General features: G+C 43.5%; 2 protein-coding genes across 2 annotated transcripts; one reads left to right on the top strand and one right to left on the bottom strand.

Annotated features, from left to right (window-relative positions):
* The first annotated feature begins 7,377 nt into the window (after positions 1-7,377).
* On the top strand, positions 7,378-10,337 carry neurod4 (neuronal differentiation 4). Its single transcript, XM_076741387.1, has 2 exons — positions 7,378-7,542; positions 8,498-10,337. Exon 2 carries the CDS (start codon positions 8,504-8,506, stop codon positions 9,572-9,574), a length of 1,071 nt encoding a protein of 356 aa, XP_076597502.1. The 5' UTR covers positions 7,378-7,542; positions 8,498-8,503; the 3' UTR covers positions 9,575-10,337.
* A 6,007-nt stretch (positions 10,338-16,344) lies between these two features.
* On the bottom strand, positions 16,345-17,647 carry birc5b (baculoviral IAP repeat containing 5b). Its single transcript, XM_076742074.1, has 4 exons — positions 17,522-17,647; positions 16,826-16,935; positions 16,531-16,648; positions 16,345-16,434 (listed from the first exon to the last, which is right to left on the bottom strand). The coding sequence occupies exons 1-4, from the start codon at positions 17,645-17,647 to the stop codon at positions 16,345-16,347; spliced, it is 444 nt and encodes a 147-aa protein (XP_076598189.1).
* Positions 17,648-19,419: the final 1,772 nt, after the last annotated feature.

Raw genomic sequence — 19,419 nt, 5'->3', positions numbered from 1 at the left:
TGTTCTCTTTGTCTCTGCTCCCCACATTTATCTTCTTCCTGTTTCTGCAGAGGTGCTGACACTGATACTGCATGGTCAGAAGCAGAGTACAACAGGACGTCAGGTGTGAAGCCGTTCAACGTGATTAGAGACGGATTTAGACTCTACAATATGGTTTGTTCTGTCAAGGTTGAAGATTGAATGTCAATAATTCATATCAACAGAAAGGGCACAAGAAACTACAACACATGCATTTATTTTTACACTGTTTACATACACACAGGATGTGATGAATAACTGCATTTACTCAACTGTATCAAGTGCACTTTTAATAGACCTGAGCATTTCTATTTGCTTCACTTATATTTACTGCATTTCAGTGGTGAATTTTACTTTTTACTCTACATTATTTTATAGAATATGATGCGTTGTTGTAGATTAAACTACCCAACACTATATAAAGTTAAAATAATCTCAACCTTAAGCATCTACAGCAGTAAAATACTACATACACATTAATGCAGCAGCAATATTGATCCCAAAAAAATATAGCAGTAAAACAGTAACATGGACCATTTTTCTGCATAATGAGTACTTTCAATACATTCAATTTTGCCGATAATACTTTATTTAATTAAACAAGGTTTATGAATGCAGGACTCTTACTGGTGGTGCAGTGTTTTATTTTCACAGCGTGGTTTTGTTCTCTGTTTGTGGGCTACACGCATTGAGTTTCAGCATAGTGTAAAGCCACGTTACAACCAAAGGGAGACGGTAGTTCTAAAGAGTGCCACCAGATGTCACTATTATACAACAGGAAGACATGAGCACTTGGCATCAACTCGTTTCAACTCGATTAAAAAAGACATTCACAGAGAGCTTGAGACTCAAAAAACAATAGCATTTTTATAACAATAATAAATATTACTGCTACTACTACTACTACTACTACTACTACTATCTATCTATCTATCTATCTATCTATCTATCTATCTATCTATCTATCATGCTTTAAGAGTTACATATTATTCCGAATAAATGTCCAAATTCAGTGTCACTGTGGAGATCGGACACCAGATTTAAAGCTTCTGGCGTCACTGTAGCTGTTCCTCCAATAATCAATGCTCTCCACTCCTCAGCGGATTTTGGGCCACAATCCATCGCGCGCTCAATGGGCCTTGAAATCACCGTTTATGTGGCTCGAGCGTCAAAACAATAGCGACATAAGACCCTTGCTGTGAGACCAACGGCACTTCTGGCGCTGCAATGGTGGATCGAACATGCAAAATGGAGAAAGAGAAAGACCTCCAACAAAGTCATCCCGACATTTAACACAGGTTCGATATAGACCAGTTTTTATTATTATTTTATTACTTTATTCTTGATATGTTAATAAGTTCTGTCAGCCTGCAGTCTATTCACTTGCCAGCTGATTGCTGATGAGTCTGCCGAGCAGACAGCTCAGTTTAAGAAGATTAGCAGTGCCTCACGTTTTCCTCATCATTTGCAACAATAATCCACCACAAGAGGCTAATAATAACAGGAATATCCTATATGTCTGCTTTCAACTAGATTATCTACAATATATGCCGTAATTAGGAAATTGGAATATTATCCTATTATGACATGCAGGTGTCTGCATAGTTCTTAACATGTCTGAAATTAATTCTCCAAATTATTAGACATCAGATTATTTATTGGAAAAATTACCAGCATTTTTCTTTCTTTCATTTTCTGTGCAGTGTTGTGAAAGCAAATTCAATTACTCCAACTTAAAGGAAATGTTTCAACAGATCCTCTGAGGTGCCCCAACTGACTAATGAAATTATGGCAGTTCTCCCACCTAATGCCCTTCAAAGTCCCCCCCTGCCACAGCAAATCTCCAAACCACCTGATTTATTTTTAATGATATTACACCCCTCAGTCGGCTGTGTCATGGTAATAATCGGGGCTGCTCCAGCTGCCTCTAGATCACATTAGCCAGGCTTAATATTGACATGCCGGGCCCACTAAACAATGAGGCTATGGGGAAAGGGAGCTTAGAGGCTGCCTAGCCAATGGGCATACTGCAGGAGGTAGAGGGGATGCAGGCCAGGATGCTCCAGTTCCCTATGCCCTGGAGGACTGGCACCATCATTAGGCAGCTTCTTCTATAGTCCTGTGGAGCTTTAAACCCACCACTACCAGATCCAGACCCCACCCAGGCCTGCCCCAGACATCAAAACCATACTGACAAGGGACCATGAAACTAGTGGCAACTTGATTCCCTGCTATTCTTTCGCTGAAGGCAGAGACCTGCCAGGACAGCAGCTCAGCAGCTGCACCTTGTGTAGGCTCCTGCTGTGACAAAGTCCTTGGAAGGCTCAGGGTAAACTGCTCTGCAGGGCTCACCTTTGAACAGCACGAAATCAGCTGTTAGAAGTTCATCTTCAAGACTGAAGACAAATAAAAACATGTTTGGATTCCTACAGAAACAGTAATAGTAAAAGAGCTTATGTGAGACACTCCCGGCATTTTTGCATTTTAGAGTTTGATCAATATTTTGTCATTTTGGGTCGTACACAGTAAAATGCAAGAAAAACCTTTTGCAGTTTGATTTGATTAGAGAAGTGCTTTTATCCGTTAGACTAATTTATGTTGCAGGCTTGTCTAGTCGCTGTATTTGCATAATGGTCACACAGGGAATCAGACTAGGCCACTTGTGGGACACTTGCACCTGATCACAGAGACACCATGGCTCTTTGCCAATCACACCTCCACAGTTGATTCTCCCAATTAAAAATCACCTGTATTTGTCCTTGGATTTGTCAGGTTGTTCAACATCAGTTAGGCGTCCCTGTACGCTGAGGTTTTATCTTCTGTCCCAAATTGTTGTTTGGATCGGAGGGGATTTTGTATGGGGGCCCACAGATTACCGTTGTTGATTAGTGGTTGGGTGTAATCCTTTCAGCCCCTCTCTCTCCAAAACACCCCTGGGATATGCCCGTCTCCCTGAGGACCAGCAGCATGGCAGATGGATCCTCCTCCCCCTCTTCTGCCTCCTCTAACAGCACACCCAAAAACACTGTTGATGTCCTGGGACGGAGGTTGTAAAGTATCCTGAATATGAAACCACAGGCACCTTTGTTTAATGGCTCTCTCCCCACTTAGTGAGAATTGCCCTCAGGCCTGATTCCCATTCTGTAGCTACATTTCTGCCCGATTGGAATGTCTTCCAAATCCATTAGCCTAAAGGAAGAGGAATAAGCTGCAAACAATCTGCTCAAATTGCCCGGATGAAATGCTGCTAGATCTTATCCAGACTCACTCTGACGAACCTGGAAGACCCTAAGTTGTTGACATCATAGTTTTATGGATATGGCAAACCGTTTGCCAAAAATGTATTATGCTGGTGTGAAGTCAAACATGGGATTATATTCCCGACACAGGGAGATAAAGATAAGTGTCCACTTGTCTGTGGGGCATCAGTTCACACACATGCTTTTTTGAGTCTACAGTTATCATGTGTCCTGTGTGTTCATGTGCAAAGATATAATGTGCTGCATGTTGGCTGCAGGTGGCACAATGAAAACTTGGCAGCTGAAAACTTTGATTTATGCAATAATCTCCATCAGTAATACAGTTTGATTTACACCTAAAGAGAAAAAAGTGCATGAAGGAAATCAGTTTTTGGATTGAAGCTCAGCTTTGAAATAATTCAATGTCTAAAATGTCTTTAAATATGTTTGAAATAAAAAAATATCAAGAGATCTATCCCAGGTTGAGAGTCTATGAGGTGTGTGTGTGTGTGTGTGTGCGTTTGTGTGTGTACCATGTATTCCTGAGGTTGTGGGGACATAAATGTGTTTGCACTGTCACATTGTGGGGACTCACCTTCCTTATGGGGTCAAAATTCAGGTCCCCATAATGTGAATCATTACATTTCTGGGGTGAAATCTGGGGTTAGGGGTAAGAGTTAGGATTCGGCAAGCGGTGGTTTTGGTTATGGTTAGCGTAAGTCTCCTGGAAATGAATCTAAGTCTATGTAATGTCCCCATAAATTATGTGTACACGGCGGTGTGTGTGTGAGTGTGTGCATGTGTGGTAGACCACTGATGTTCCCCTGTGTGCAGCAGAGTCAGTAGGCCTGTCAGTCTTTCCCTCAGGAAAGTCTGCTATATAACCATATTCAGCCTCAGTGAGCAGCAAATGGAGAGAACTGAGCTCTGGGACTTCTTAACACACACATGTTCACACATTCACACACACACACACACACACACACACACACACACACAAAATTACTGTAAAGTATTGCAATAAAGTAGAAATAACTTGAAAACAGTCAGATAAAGTGTAGACGACAAGATAAACTTGCTGAAAAAACTTTTTGAACCCTCAATAGTGCCATAGGTCAAATTTTAAAATGTGTATAAATACAAATGGTTGACATCACCGTACCTTTATTGCTAGTGTGACAACAATGCATTTTCATCTCTAGTCTTACCATCGTGTGCCACATCGCCCCCACCCCTCACCACGCCAGCCCCTCTCCGCAAATCCACGCTCCCTCCATCTTTTATGATCACTACAAGGGGCTCAGCTTTCAGGAGCGGTCCAGGGAGCATGTGTGTAGAGCTTTAATTCCTATTGTATTCGTGCAGTCTTGGTGTGTGTGAGTGTGTCTGTGTTTTAGCAAAAGAGGGAGAGGGAGATAGAGATGAAGAAAAAGACAGGAACAAGGACCCATCTGTCAGCACAGCGCTCGAAACCCTCCCATTCCACTCTGAGTCCCAGGGGACAAGAGCGAGAGACAACTCACTTGTGGCAGTGCTTTTTGTAAGAAAGGGGGGCACCCTGATTAATAACATCAACACTTAAATAGCTAATATAAGACTGGTACCCTTTTGGTCAAACCTTTAAACAAAAACTTGTTTTAGACAGCCCACGCATAAATTGAACATGCATGTTTGCCACTTTCTCTCCCCAAACACTAAAAACAAAAAACCCCCAAAATTTCATCTTAATTTTTTTCCTAAATCCACTTTAAATCTCACAGGGACACACTTAAGCCAGTAATGGACTGCAGAACTTTCTGAAAAAGTAAATTTGCTGAATAAATACTTTAGAGTACCGAGGTTAGAATCATGCAGACTCATCGAAAGTTGGTTCAGATCAGATGTGCCCACCATGACCTCTTCCAGAAGGCTGGCTATCTATGTTACTGCTTATATGGGAGCAGGACACAATTCCCTCTTCGTTTGTCAGTCAGTCAGTCATTTGGGAAACCGATGGGGATTGCGGGAGACTGCAAGGCTCCAATTCCCCATGCAGGCTGCAGGTGTGGTGGAGGCCATGCTCACACTCATGGGACAGAAGAGTAGTGTGTTTGGGGGTTAGGGGTGCATGTACCTGGGGAGCTTTGGGCAAGTCACATTAGTTGTTGATGTACACACACATGCAATGTCTGGTTCACATGGGGCAACACACACACGCGCGCACACACACACACACACACAAAGGAGAGGGATCCTCCTCCTCTCTGTCCACATGCCTTTATGGCCAGTGCACTGACCAGGAGTGATTAGGGCCGTTAGCGAGGCAATAAATGCTGTTTCAGCACGAGACCTCTTGGGCAAATGGTGACGCGTGAGCACCCAAGCAACAGATGCCCCCACCCCCAACGCTTCCTATATCCCGCCATCTGTTGGGGTCTGTTCAATAAATCGTTGGATAAGTGCCTGTTTTTACGCGATGCTGCCGATTGGCCACGTGACCATATCTTATTTGAAAGACTCGGAAATATATCGCACACTCAGAAACACGGAGAGCCCGCAGTGCAGTTGACAAAGTTCAGTCTCTCTCAGTCTCGAGCACAGCTGTGCGCAATCGCGCGCACAATGGGATCAATGCGGGGGCACGTGCGACTCGCGAGACCCCGGCTGTCAATGGCCAGTGATGACAATAGACCCCCACTGCGCTGCGGCTCGCCACGCACGAGGACTGGGGCGCGTTTATTATGCTTGGCATTTGTAGTCAAAACAGGGGAAAACGCTCAATATTGAGATACGATTAATGTATAAACAAAAAGGCCATTTAGTCGTTTCAAGTCCTTGCGTTGAAATGAACTCTTAAAGTGGTTGTAATGTGTTGATTAAGTTTTATCAAAATCACAGAAAGAAAGAAAGAAAGAAAGAAAGAAAGAAAGTCTCGGCCTAGAGTGTCTTGATAATTAGTACGTCCTCGTTAGGCTTCATAAATACGGTATTATGTATGTTTATGCCTGCTGTTTCTCTTGCCTTTAAGAGCACCATGAAGTACCTGTCTGTTCATCATTACACCAATCGATTCAATAATCACATAGCCCTTGGGGGCAGAATATGACGCTAAAAATGTAAGAAAACAATTGAATTTCTGGGTGAACAACGTACACACCTGCTCTCTGCACACTAAGCTGTCAAAATCACTTAAATACGCACACATGGAGGAGCGTCTCTTTACTCAGCGACGACCGGGCATACACTGTGTTTAATTAAGTGGAAAATTCCTAATCCAACCGACTAATGAAGAGATAGACAATCGATTAAGATAGTTAACGCGTAGCATTGAAACAGATGATTTTTTTTTGATTTTTTTAAATTTTTGGTCAGCCCCACATTTCCAAGTGTGACGATGAATATTGTTGTATTTGGTCGGAGCACTTTTACAAGTTAATATGCGGGACTTAATTTCTCCCGGACCTTACCACAACATGATCCCGTATTGGGGCAGGCGTTACACTCATGGAGACAGAGGGTCCGAAATAAATAAATAAATAAATAAATAAATAAATAAATAAATAAAGTTGATGTGAGGAAAACATAAACAAAAACACTGGCCTTCATTTCTGCTGATAGCTATTCAAATTATAATACAACAAATGTGCATTTGTCAAGACAAAAAAAACTTTGGCAGATTATCAAAGTGAGATGCAGCTAAAAAATAGTTGGTCTTTGTACTGTGAAGGGAAAATAATCTGTGGCTGATGAACTCTTGCAAGTTTCATGGATGTTGGTTTTGTGCGTCTAAACTCAAACGTAACATCAGATACAGGATGCTCCTCATGTCCTCAGCATCATTGATGATGACCATGTTTGGGATCTAAGTGTTTTCCAGTGTGCGCGCTTTTTCTGCACCGTCCTGTCAGACTACCAGCCTCTCAGTGTTTCACGACCTCCTCATTTACAAATAAAGCCATGTCTACACGTGCACCCGTGCGCGCGCCGCCTCTGTTCCTCACCGATTTGTTGGGCGAAACTTTTAGCCACGAGCACGACACGCGCGTTTGGATGAGTTGATGGTGGGTGGGGCGCCCGAGGGAGGGGCTTATACGATTAAAGGCAAAAAACCCAGCCCGATCGTGCCAGTTGGAGATGAAAGTTCCACGCGAGCTGATGGCTATCTAAAGGAGCAGAAGAGTTTGGCAAACTGGTGGACGCACGAAGAGAGGAACGCAGCGGCTCTGGACTAATCTCTCAGTTGCTGAACTTTTTAAATTAGCCACATTTTTGTGTAATTTTTGCGCAGTGAGCGGAATCCAAACAGGTGAGTTCATGCACTTGTCCATTATTTGTCCAGGATAAAGAAAAAAGGATCCCAAGTGGATCTCATCAGTGAACAAAATTTAGGATGCTAAATTCTGCGCACGTGTGTTTATGGAAAACAAAAAAACAAACACAACTCCCGCTAATTTCTAACATTTATAGGTGATTTCAATAAACCGAGATGAAGGTCTTATATGTGCAGCGGTTTTGTAATTGTGTTCAGTAGCATAAAGTCCAGACACAGTTGCGTTTCTGAATTAATAAATTACAGTAAGCTGTCCCACTTTTACGCATTAGTGCACATTAATTAACTAGGGCATTTCAAAACAATAGCAAATTCTCTGTGGAGGTCTGCCTCTCACTTAAAAATATTGCTTTGGTTCCTTTGAACTTTTGAGGATGTACACTTTTAATTAAGGAAAAAAAAAGAAAAAAGAAAAAGGAAAACAGCCGTATAACGGTCTCAACAGTGGGCCAGTGTAGGCTGCTCGTCCACGTGTGTGTTGAGTTGTATGTTGCCTATTTAATCTTTGAGCTTTATATGCTGAGTAAATCCCATCGTGTCCCAGATTGACAGCGTCTCTGTAGCGGCTGCAGATCTAGCAGCAGGAGACCATTCAGCCACCTCGTTCTAAAAACAGCCATCTCTTCCTTAATATCAGAATATCCCAATATAAGATGTTTTAAGGGCTTCAGGGTTTCTTTTAAATAACTTTAGCCATCAGCTCTTGAGTAAGACGAGTGAGCTGTCCACACTGCAGTGCTGAAATCAGAGCCCTCCCTCTGTTTTTCTTGGGACATGAGGTCTAGTTTCTCTCCCCAGTCAATCACAGGACAATATTTTATCATTGAATTTGCATATTAGGGAGTAACATCATCCATTTACATTTACAAATATTCACCTTTTGAGATTGTGATTGCTGATTGACCGATTTTTTGACATTGTGTTTCTTCAGATCAAAATGATGACCAAACCATTTGGGAAGAGTGGGGATGTGAGTGAGCTGGTGAGCTCCCTCGGCTGGCTGGAGGAGGAGGAGGAGGACGGCAGCTCTCAGGATGGAGAGGAAAGGGTGCACCATGGCCTGATTGTAGGGAGCCGCATCCACTCCTGCACAGAACTGGGCAGTGAGGATATGGAGGATATGGAGGAAGAAGAGGAGGATGAGGAGGAGATTGGACCAAATGGAGAAAATGCTCCCAAAAGGAGAGGCCCTAAGAAGAAGAAGATGACCAAAGCTAGACAGGAGAGGTTTCGTGCTCGGCGAGTCAAGGCCAACGCCAGAGAGCGGTCACGCATGCACGGGCTGAATGATGCCCTGGATAATCTGCGCAGAGTGATGCCCTGCTACTCCAAGACACAGAAGCTGTCAAAGATCGAGACTCTACGGCTGGCCCGCAACTACATCTGGGCTCTGTCAGAGGTGCTTGAGAGTGGCCAGTCCCCGGAGAGCCACGGCTTCGTGGAGATGCTGTGTAAAGGTCTGTCTCAGCCCACCAGTAACCTTGTGGCTGGCTGCTTGCAACTGGGACCCAGTCCAATGATGCTCAACAAGCTGGAGGACAAGTGTGGAGGCCCAGTTGGTGGTATGGGGGGTCAGGCTGGCCATCCCCTCAGCTACCCATCTCCAGGCCTTCCCAGCCCCCCCTATGGCTCCCTGGAGGCTTCCCACCTCCTCCATATGAAGGGATTCAAGGGGCCTATATATGACAACCCCTCCCCTAACGAGTGCAGCAGCGGCACCCCGCCATACGATGGGCCCCTCACTCCCCCTCTGAGCATCAGTGGCAACTTTGCCCTGAAGCAAGAGCCTTCTCCCCACGAGTCCGAGAGGAACCACACATCCCATGCTGGCCACCATGCCCACTACCTCTCGTCCCACCATTACCCCACTTCCACGACTGGCGGCCTACCAGGGGGGCCTCAGGGTCATCCACTTTTTCAGGCTTCACGCTATGAGCTGCCCCTGGATATGGCCTTTGACTCCTTCGCTCCCTCTCACCTGATCACATCTCAGATGGGCACCATCTGATATGTGAACACGAACAGCTGAGAGGACCAGTGACTGACTCTGCTATGACACTGGTCCGGAGAGAAGCACTGCCCTTGAATAAACTGCTGTAAAAACTATGGCTGCAGTACAAACTGTATAGAGAAAATGGTTTCCATTTAAGTTGTCTAGTACTCTGGGAGACTCTGGCAGTGACCGCTCAGAGAGAGACTCAACACCTCAACTCAATCTACCTGATACAAACACGCACCCGTGATTTTTAATAGTTTATTTATTCTTTTTCTGTCATGAGTATATGTTGGTATTTGGATTACAATTTTCTCCGAAGAAATTGCCCCCTCAGTTGTTGCAGTGATTGAACTTTGTTTTACCAAATCGTTAACGCTCAAGCAGCACACAGACAGGATTTCTGTGTAAGTGTAGGGACTGAACAAAAACAGGAAAAAAAGACCTGCATATCAAAAGAAATTGATCAAAGAGTCATCCAACCTAAACTTAAGTTGTGCACTGAGGCCTACAACCAATGTCTCCCTCGCCATAAGAAAAAGCAATGCATTTATTTATATCTGTATTTAATATTTATTTTGATAACGTCTTGTCCTTTTTATATTTTTCTCAGCACAGTTTTTGTTTCACTGTCTTCTTGGTTTTTTTTTGTCAGCCACTGGCAGCCGTACTGTATTTAAATTATTTATTTGAGGTCTTTCAGGTACTTGTTCCTTTGGTGTCACAATTTTTGTCATACTGTACTGTTGTAAATATTTTGCTGTTTCGCACTTAATTGAATAAATATTCTTATATTATATGCTATTTCCATAGTAACAATATTTGCCATGTGTTTTCGTCTGCTATGCTGCCATGCTTTACTTAACATACAGTTCAACACACAGCTCATGTGTCCCAGTGTAGCTGAGGATATGTATATTCAGCTCCAATCATTTTTTTTTAAATTTGGCATTTTCACATTGCACTTGGTGAAATTCCTGCATTGGCAGGAATATGTAAACTCTACTTCAGGGACCACAAGTCACAGGAGTAATTTGGATTATTTTACTGAAAATTCAAAACAAAATCCAGATTAAGTAACATGAATTCAAATTTCTGTAATTATTTTTAATGTCAGCTAACATATCACACTCTGAAAGTTCCCTTTGCACGCGTTCAGCACATAGTGCGTCAGGCATTTTACTGAATTAGCAGGATGTCAGCGATTATGTGCAGGTTTCCAACAAGTAAGCCCTCTGTACTTGAGGGCATATTGTTATATATGAAAAAAAAAACAAAAAACAAACAAAAAAAAAAACTCCATTACACAAACACACACAAAAAAAAGAAACTGAAAATGGAATTTCACAGGGAAGAAAATGCTTGTTGAGTGGCTCTATTTCATTTTCCAATAACTAAGACAGGCACACAGATATGAAAAACAATGAAAATGTGCAAGACGAACTTGGTGGAATAAATGAGTACTTTGTGGCCAGGCAATAGAGATCTGTTGCAGGATGTGTGAGTCAGTGTGTGTGTGTGTGTGTGTGTGTGTGTGTGTGTGTGTGTGTGTGTGTGTGTGTGATGCTGTTCAGAGGCTTGCTCCTGGGTGTCTATCAGGTCAGGCAGCAGGCTGTTGTGGGCCATGGGAAAACAGCTCTCGGAAACAGGTGAATGTGTCACAGGGGCCTTTCTCCCATTCGCTCTTTCTCTCCCACATGTCCCATTTTCACATCTAGCTCGTGCCAAAACACTGTGGGGCAACAGCTCATTTTTAAAGAATTCATCCACATTAACTTAAATGGAGAAAAACACCAGGACTCTGCTCAGAGACACAGCATATGGATGTTTCAAATGAATTGAGGGCAACCTCAACACACAGTCCATATCATGAAACCTTTTTTAAATTGAGATTTCAACACAGAGGCAATAAAACATACAGTATTCTGATGCCAAAATCCAGAGCAGCCAAAGCTGGCAAGGTTCCTAACATTTATATCATTCAACTAATGACAAAAGCCTCATTTTTGACCTTAATGTTTGTGTTGAAGGGCATGATGGCTCTTGAAATAGACAAAAAGCGGGGTGGCAGAGTGTGAAGATGAGGAGGTGAGAGCAAGAGGTGGTGTGTTCAAGTGTGTTTATCATTGTGGTCCTTTAGGCAATTGTAAGAAGGGGAAGGTGCCTCAGAGGCTGTTGTCCAAGAGGGACTTCCCCCCTCTTCACCTACCTCTCCAAAGGTTTGTCTTTTCCAGTCCTGGCAACAGTGGAGAAAGGGTGGAGGAGAAAAAGGGAACGATTGTTTTACTGGGCGCCACTGGTCCATTGTGAACGCAGCCTGTTCTTTCTCTTGACCTGTGACCTGTATTGTTGTGGGGCTTCTCGTTCGGGGAGGGCAGACAGCTGGGGGAACTGCGGGAGGGCTGACGGACAGCTGGGCCAATTTGGGGGGAGAGAGAGAGGGAGAGAGAGCAGAGAGTGAGGGCATGAGAGAGAGAGAGCGCGATGAGAGAGGGAAAGGGAAAGAGGAATTAGTGTGCTGGGGGAAAGAGGAGAAGAGGAAAGAGAAGGAGAGGGCAGGAAAGGTGACCGAGGTCCTTGCTCCTCATTCACAAGTTTGTCCTCCGTGCTCCTGCGTGTCAGCCTTGGCATAGGAATGACACATTGCTTTACACACAGGCAGACATTTGGCCTGTGAGAAAGTTCTGGCAGAGTTAGCTGGCGCACACCCTCTTTGTGTCTTTGCTGTTTTGTCACGAAAGAAAACGGTGGGGGGCAGGGTATGTGGATTATCCTCCTGAGTCCAAATACATGAGTGGGTGGATATGGAAATAATCCACGTAAATTAACTTTGGATACATGATTACAAAACACAGAGATGCAGGACAGTTTTGGAAGACTGGAGCATGACGGTGGAGAGATAGTTTGATCGCTACATGGAACAATTTAGGAGGATATACAAAAGACACGCATGCTTATTATCTTAAAATGCTTTTTAGGTTTAGCATTTTGTTCAATAATAAACATAATAAATTCAATATAGTTCATTGATGCAATAATGAACACTGATCATGTTAAAAAAGAATGAATCCTGATTTAACTTTTAGTACAGGCAACAAAGACAGATTGAGCATATCAAGCGCCTCTTATCTCTGATAAGGACATGAGGGTCTCTTAATGGGAAGGGGGCGCATGCTTTGTGATGCCATCTTGGCCGAGACGGCAGGCAGCAGAGTGCGACCTGTAGCTCCGTCCCCTGGGAGAGTGAGGTCATGTCAGATATCAGCCCACAGAGAATTAATGGTACTGCACTCCAACTCTTTTGTCCTAAACTTCTGTGGTCTTTGTGGTTCTCATTTTTGCACACATTATGCAGTACAAGCCAACAACATGATAGCATGTTATTTTTGACCACATAAAATGCTAATTTCATTTTGACAGAGGAAGCTGGAATCACTGACAAAGAAGAAAAAAGGAAAAAGAAAATCAGAACCGAGTTAGCTTGCTCTTCTTCCTTCTTGCTCTCTTGTGCATATATTCTAGTTTCTGTGTGCAGCACACTTAATCCACTGGCCAAACAAGAGTGGCTCCCACTAAAATGAAAAGGTCCTGATCCATAGGAGGCAGATAGAGGGATAAAGCATTGTGATTAAGATTGTATTAATGGGGCCATAGGAGGCTGGAAGGCTTTAATCAGTGTCTGTGTGCCGGTAATCCCTCTGCCTTTAAGCTGGGGCGAACACAGTGATCCCCCCCTCCTCTTGGGCCACAGTGCGAACATGCGCACACACACACGCACACACACACACATCTCTGTGGGGAGCATGCTATGAGTGCCCAGGTTGAGAGGTGGAGCACCCCGAAAAAGAGACGCCCTAGACTTAGAGGAGCAGCTGGTAGAAGAAAGAGCAAGGAGATGGATGGAGAAAGCGATGTGGGAAAAGACAGAGGAACACAATGAAAGATGGCAAGGCTGGCGTTATGAGTTCTATTACCTCAACTCATCAGACTAGACTAGCTTTTATGAACTAAGACATCAATAAAATGAATTCCAACTTTAATAAATATCCAAGGATGGTCCTCTTTGTCAGCATCTCTTAATAAAAGCACCACTGTTCCCTCTGTAAAGTGTGCAATGAGAGTTCCAATGATTGTGTTATGGTCAGAGAAATCATGCGAAAGAAAATGTTATAACAGCTTGTTGTAGCAGCGATGTGAGAGAAAATAGAAAAGGAGATGTACATGGGAGGGGATGGAACAGGGCAGCTCGCAGACTCATTACCTATGGGAGTGGATGTAAAAGGTGACATTGTGTGCATGAGGATAAGGGGTGGGCCTTCTCCTCCCAGAGTTCTCTGAGAGTATTAGGGTGTAGGAGTTAAAGAGCTTCTAATGGGATCTGGATGCTGTCGTGTTTACCCTGCCCCCCCCCTCCCTGCACGCCCACTGCATTGTGGAAGTTGCCGGGCTTTGGGACACCACAATGGGCTGAGTGCGGGGACAGATGGAGGTCCCTTTCGAGGAGGGCACAAAACACAGCCAAGGTAGGAGGGCCACGGTGTCTGAGAGAGAGAAGGCAGCCAGCATGCCCTACTGCCAGAGACGTGGGAGAACATTAGAGGTGGAGGAGGGAGTGGAGAAACTGAAAAGGGGCTTTAGATTCTTCCTAATTATAATGCAAGGAAGAGTGTAACTCGGAGTGTCCCTTTGCTCTGATAATCTGTCTGTAAATTCAGCATGATCTAGACACATTCACGTGGCTTTGGTTCAGGATCACTGTGTAGTGTAGGCCTCTCGGTCAGCTGGCCTGTAAACATGCCAAACTTTATAATCATCCTGCTTTGTGTATTCTCGCAAGTACTTTTCAGAGTGGAACAAGCCAGCAAAGCTGAAGACTTACAGTGAGAAAGATGTAGGATGTCTAAATCCTTAGTGCTCAGATGTGCTCATTTAGCCTTTGTTTATTAAAGGTTAAACCAGGTCAGGCAAGGGGGTAAATGCTGATGTCATTCATTTAGGGCAGTGTATGGAGCATCAGGGGAGAGGGTTTGGTGATAGATGCTGATGAGGAGAGAGGAGAAGCATGGGAGGAGGGTAGAGGGAGGTACCGGGCGCAGGAGCAACAGATGGGGCCTGATGGAAAGCTCAGGTTGTAAACTTTCTGTTAGTAACATCTGTCCGTTTCTCCATCTGCTACACTCACTGTTTACAGTTTGTTTAGCAGAAACTCATCAATTAGAAAACTGCAGCAGAGGCCACTGGTGCTCCCTTTGTCACAGTGCATTAATTAGACGAGACAAGAGTCTAAGTGCAATGGTGCAATGCAGATTCCTGTTAGCTTAATGACTAATGACTTATTTTAAATACATTTTGATTGGTTCATACTTTTAACTGCAATGAAACTGGGGTGAGGAGGGGGTGGGGGTGGGGGGGGGCATATGAAGCCAACCCCCACCTCCGTTATGATCCAATCAAATCAACAGTTTTGCACAATTCCCACAGATAAGCTCATCTATCACATCTGTGCCGCTCAGGGACAGAAGTCACGCCATGCTATTCTCTTTGTTCATTTTCTGGAGCACACATAAATAAGTGGATTTACACGGGCTATGGGAATAAACCCTGATTAGAGTTACATTAGCAATTACTGTAAACAGGCTTCTTATAATCTGCGTACTCATGCAAATACCACACATGCACACACACAACTAAATGTCAGAACCAATATCTCATTAGTAAACTGTGGAAGTTCCTCTCCAATCAAGACACCTATATATATCTAAAATGACTTTTTTCAGTCATGACAGTCAAACATGAATGAAGGAGGGAATGTCCCACAATAGCATCGATTTATGAGCATTAAGAAGCACCCTGAAAAATGGAAGCGTAGCAGTTTCATTGGAAATGTTACATCACCTATGAGTGTTTTAGTTTTGGGGCTAAAAATATTCTCTCTTCAATTTGCTCTGCAGTGAGAGGATAAAGGAGAATTAAGCAGCTGATCTGGGCTCAGTGACCAGCGTGTTACATTAGACATTAATCCAGAACAGTGGAAGGTTGGAGAAGGGATGGCATCTTTTAATCCTGCACTCCATCCAGCCAGGCCTCCCATCAGACACAGGGAGAGGACTCACACAACCTGAGCCCAACATCACAGCAGCCCTCTGTGTCTGCTATATTCAAAGACATCGACCTTTGTTCTTGAAATGCTAAATAAGAGCAGGGAGGCATTGCAGTGTGACAGAGCTTTTTTGGAGTGTTTACTGCATGAGCACCTTTTCCACAATTTCTATCTTCAGCTGCAGCCTCCTTCAGTGTTTCCTAAATCGCAGTCTTCCTTGCAAGATTACGCAAGTGCCCTGGCGAGCCCTCTCACTGCACAGTGTCCCCCTATATGTAACAGATGTTACTGGGGCAACAGTTGGTATTGAAAGGGAGGGGCTTCAGGCCATCTGTCCAGGGTCAAGGTTTGAAAAGGGGTGGTAGAGATGGTGGCACGTTCAGGAAAATGGTAAGTATTTGGTTGGAAAGAGGGAATATAGCCCACATTGTAATCCTGCTCAATGTGTGCTTTCATTTCAGTCCGCCTTTGTGAAGGTTTTCTGTATGACATTGGAAACTCCAGAAAGTGTCTGTGACATGATTAAACTGTGGCTTTAGTGCAAAAGCACCATCTTGTGGTTACATGCAAAACTACAAACAAAATGTCATTTTCTTCAAAACTTTATTGATATTTTAAACTTCCATGACATCAAACATCAAAGTTAAGACTTGCTAAACAATAAAATCAGGAATTTTGATTTCAGTCATATGGAGTCCAACTGAGATTTAAGGCTCTCAAGCGTATGGTCTATGTCATCCCGCAAATATGCCATCTTCTTATGACAAACCTTTCTCTGGAAAAAAGAAAAAGAAGGAGAATGTGGAACAGCTGCTGTACAAGAAAAAACACTTCACTGCACACAGTCTGAACAGATTGAAGGGACACTCACGTGGTAGACCTTCAGCCTCTCCTTTTCTTTGTGAAAAAATTCAGCCACAGTTAGCTTGGTGAAATCTTTCTTCATGGTTAAGAATCCACAGTTAGGGGAGCGTTTTATGTGTTCAGACCTGGGCATAGAAATGTGATGGAAGACCCAACCTGAACACAATATCTGAGTGTGGCACACAGAGGAATGCTTCGCTATATGTTTGAAGCTGAATGTGTTTGAGGACACTGTCCCATCTTACTTGTAATATTTGGCAAGGTAAAGGGAAGAGCTGACGAAGCTGACATGCTTTTCTTACCAGGGATCGTCATCTGGCTCCCATCCCTCAAGCTCGATCAGACAGAAGAAACAGCAGGCAACATCAGGCTCATTCTGACTGGGACAGTGAACAAATCCAGCCTTAGCCATCTGCAAAGACAAACAAAACAGATGCCGTCATGTCATGTAGCACGTGTCTTTCCACCAACTGGAAAATAAAAACAAAGCCGACAACTCAGTGACAAAGATGGCAAGTGTAATTCAAGAACAAAAGAGCATAGCTGCAGGAGGATAGTGCCAGAGAGACTGAAACCAGAGGAGGGTCCCCTTTTGGCTCTTAGGCAGGGGTTAAGAGCTGGTAACATGGCATAGTATGTTGCTCATCAAGTGAGGTGTCAGCAGCCCATCCATCATGACAAGACTAGGCTGGGCAAAGGGTCCGTGCACTGGACACCCCATGCAATGAAACTGAATCTGGCACCTGCTTAACTGCATCACAAGCTGTCACAGCCTCGGATATAAGGCTGTGGTATGACATTGCTGCGCAAACGAGGTTGAGGTGTACCAATAATTATTTTCATCAGCTCTCCTGTATTGTGCATGTAAATCAGAGCCTAAGAGCTGCATGACACATCCCACACAGGTGACCAGTTAGTGCCTTTGTTGCAGGCTAGTCCCCCTTGTTCTGAAGGCTTGACAGACCCTCTGCCACAGCACAGCACAGCAGCCGTCTTACCTTTTCAGGTGTGCAGTTACAGTCCTCTCTGAAGGGCCAGTCTGCAAAGCTTTGTTTGCGTAATTCCTGACTGTACATTTTGTCAAACGAGAAAAACTTTGTTGTCAATACATCTATGCTGTCCATTATCATCAGCACAAACAGGCTCAACCCAGATTCACAGTGTGGTTGTTGGTCTGTTGATGGCTCTTGCACACCTCCACGAGTGTTTTCAGTTTTGGCTGATTAAAATGTGCTCAGGCTCAAGGTGGGCGGGACAATGATGGGCTGTTTGGTGCATGTGACAAGTTTTTCCTCAGTGCTGCATTAGACCTGCATGTTTTTTATGTAGCAAAACACATCTTTACATACAGTGCAAAGTGAAGTAGTTTGTTTGTTTCTGTCCTGATGCAGATTTAAAGGAACAATGAAATAATATGAAGTTATAAAGACAATCCACTCACTAGGCTAATATCAACATTTTAATCTTTGAATATTTATGCATTTTTCTAGTTCGTATTCTTATTCTAGTCATTATTCTTCAGGAGTGCCACCCACCCTGCATTTCATAGCTCATGTTATGGGGACGAAAGCTGCGTTTGTTAGAAAAACCTAAAAACTAAACTTCAGCAGAAGATAATATGATCAAATTCTCACTTTGGACACATCAGTATTGTTTTAAGACAGACTGTATTCCATAGCCATGAAATGACAATTTATCAATCTCCTGACTTTTAAGAAAGATTTTAAAAAACTTGAAGTCACATCAGCTGTGAAGACCTCATATGACACCTTAGAAAGAAGAGGGATTTAACTCCCCCTGGTGGCAGACATTTAAGGATGCTGTTTCGTGTAGTAATGAATACGTCCTCTTTTCTACTGCCTCATGATGCAATGAAATGACCAAAATAGGCTTAATTAAAGTCCCCAATGACTTCTTAATTCTCTTTACTCTGGTTTTCCTCAGTGTCTCAGAAACAACTTACATTAAAAGCTGTGCATCACATCACACTTTCCACAGATATGTATGAATACATAGCCACCACAGAAAAGATCATTTTTAAGACATTTAAAAGTAAATATAGACATAATAGCCAGAATGTCAACTGTCCAATTTAATGGTTTCTGGTGTAAACTTTACAAGCCTGTTTTTTACTGTGAGAGGCAGGGACAGTCCTAGCGCGCAGTGTGTCCCTGTAACACTACCCCTCAGGCCCCTGGATGCTGAAATGTGCTTACAACTGTAAACTGCTGTCCTTTCCCCCTTCTAACCTTATCTTCCAGCGGAGTGCCTGTGGGAGCGCTGAGACGCAGTGCGCTTGCTTATAAGCCTGAGAGCGTGTGATTTCTATACTGTGTGTGTACCACAGCCCTTGATGCTGTGTAATGCAGCCCCAGAGTGAACTAGACATCCACTGTACATTAGATGTCATGTTTGTGCAGCTCGAAGAGCCCTGCATGGTGGGTGGCTGCTTACTGCAGTCAGTGCAGACTAACATCTACCTCTGACTTTACGCATGTGTGTGTTACTGCAGTCGCTTAGCACTTTTCCATACGTTCAACTCTTTCTCTATTTTTCTCAACTTTCACTGTTTCTCTCAACATGGCCTCATTATTTTGCTCTCCTTTATTCACAAGTTTGGTGCTGAAAGTGGTCATCTAGTATGATGCGCCACTGAAAATATGTGTGTAGTTTAGAGCTTCAGCAATAAAGACCCATTCGTGTTATTTGCAGAAGTTTCAAAATGTTTTTTGTTACTTTCCCTCACATAATATTTTGCAACTGTTAGAGAGTTTGTTCCATGTCTTGTTCCACAAATTCATAGCTTGATGATAGCTCTTCCCTCTGTGTCCTGCATCTGACTTTTACTCCTCATGCCTTCATTGACATTTGATTCTTCCTCCCCGCATAGCTTCCC

The sequence above is a fragment of the Chaetodon auriga genome, chromosome 10, assembly GCF_051107435.1.
Source record: "Chaetodon auriga isolate fChaAug3 chromosome 10, fChaAug3.hap1, whole genome shotgun sequence".
Classification (NCBI taxonomy): Eukaryota; Metazoa; Chordata; class Actinopteri; order Chaetodontiformes; family Chaetodontidae; genus Chaetodon; species Chaetodon auriga.
Note: the sequence above shows the minus strand (reverse complement) of the source record. Positions and strands in the feature narration are given on the sequence as shown.